Source organism: Myotis davidii, unplaced genomic scaffold, assembly GCF_000327345.1.
Source record: "Myotis davidii unplaced genomic scaffold, ASM32734v1 scaffold1147, whole genome shotgun sequence".
In the NCBI taxonomy this organism is placed as follows: Eukaryota; Metazoa; Chordata; class Mammalia; order Chiroptera; family Vespertilionidae; genus Myotis; species Myotis davidii.
In genome coordinates this window covers 355,465-356,958 of record NW_006298441.1, presented here as the reverse complement: position 1 = coordinate 356,958, position 1,494 = coordinate 355,465, and the positions used below count along the sequence as shown (strand labels likewise).

At 44.4% G+C, this 1,494-nt stretch overlaps 1 protein-coding gene across 1 annotated transcript in view; it reads right to left on the bottom strand.

The window, feature by feature from the left end:
• The window catches only part of HMGB3 (high mobility group box 3), a 3,046-nt gene extending 1,573 nt beyond the window's left edge, over positions 1-1,473 (bottom strand). The window contains exons 1-2 of the mRNA XM_006774112.2: positions 1,397-1,473; positions 268-422 (exon numbers count right to left, since the gene is read on the bottom strand). Coding sequence (XP_006774175.1) covers positions 268-422; positions 1,397-1,403 — 162 coding nt within the window. The 5' untranslated portion in view covers positions 1,404-1,473. The remainder of the gene's footprint in view (positions 1-267; positions 423-1,396) is intronic.
• Positions 1,474-1,494: the final 21 nt, after the last annotated feature.

Here is a 1,494-nt window from a genome sequence, read left to right as displayed (position 1 = left end):
CAAAAGGGGATGAAAGCCTTGTAGTCTTTTTGTGTGGGGGGGCGGGGGGGAGAGAAAACAAAATTTATTAGGAGGAAAACAAAGCTGTGGGTTAACCCCCCTTGTAGAATGTTAAACAATAAAAGCACACATACAAAATCCTAAAAACAATTAAAATGTGTCTAAGTAAAGAGGAAGAAAACAGCCACCTGGGACTACTCTAAAGGTAAATAACACCAAAGTATCAAACCCAACTAAGACTAGCTGGAAGGATACAAAGCAAAATACCTTCCACCTTTCAGAGCACTTCTTAGAAAACTCTGCAAAATTGACTGGAACTTCTGGGTTTTTCTTCTTATGTTCCTCTCTGCATGTCTGCACAAAGAAGGCATATGCAGACATCTTGCCCTTTGGCTTCTTGGGGTCACCTTTAGCCATCCTGACTGTGATGGATGAAAGAAAGAGAAACAAAGAAAAACAAATCCAATGAACAGAATAGAACTACAAGATATACCAAAGGCAGTGTAAAATATAAATCGATATTGCTCTTAGGAGCCCCCCCACACCCCCCAAAAAATGCCTGATGCCACTGGCAACCAAAGACAGACTAGGGAGGAAATCAGCCTCACTGTCACTTGTCATTTAACTTTTGACCAGCATGAAGTGCACAGGTTTCCGAGTTACTTCTCTAAGAGCGATCAAGTTCTCCAAATGGAACAGACCCAAGTGGGGTGGCTCAGCTCTACATTCTGATTCAGAAATGCTATGTTTTGGAAACTGAAACCACAAAGTGGGGAGGATACATTTGTAGGTGATACAGGCTGATGATAGAAGCTTGAAACCAATGACTTAAAGCTAGCTGGTCATCTGTTTTACTCCCATGTTAGAAACAAAAATACTGTCAGTGCTGCTAAACACAAAATCAAAGCAGAACTGTAAATAGGGAAATTTTTATATTTCAGTATTTTTGCTGCATTTTGACTTACAAAAATGGCTTTTACAAGAATGGTTATACAGCAAGTGAGCAGATACCCCTGCACTATTAGTTCAAATCTGTCTCTTCGTCATTATCTAAAGGGGCAGGGGATATGAAAAGGGCTAAGTCTTGCTCATCTATAAAGCGGAATGCATGTCCAGCCAGAAATACTTTGGAGAAAGTTTGCAAATAAAAATGCAGCTGTGGCGTGTCATAGTCCCTTTCCCACCCCCGAGCTTCCCGCCATCTTTTCCTTTTCCCACACCCAAGGTCATCATGTAAAACTAAAGCACTCCCCTTTGCGGGGACCGACCCAGGGGCTGCTTTAGGGCTCCACAGTGGCTGTGCGTGTGAGGCAGGACAGAACACAGGGGAGCCTCTGGCCGGCAGTGGGCAGCCAGACTCGGCCAGTGCTGGGTCACCTGGACACCCATAATTCACCTTCCATTTTGTCAAAAGCTTCCTGATGAAAGAAAGTGCCCCTGAAATCCACCGTTGCCTCCCCCGAGGGAGGCGCGAGGCCAGGGACAGCGATGGCA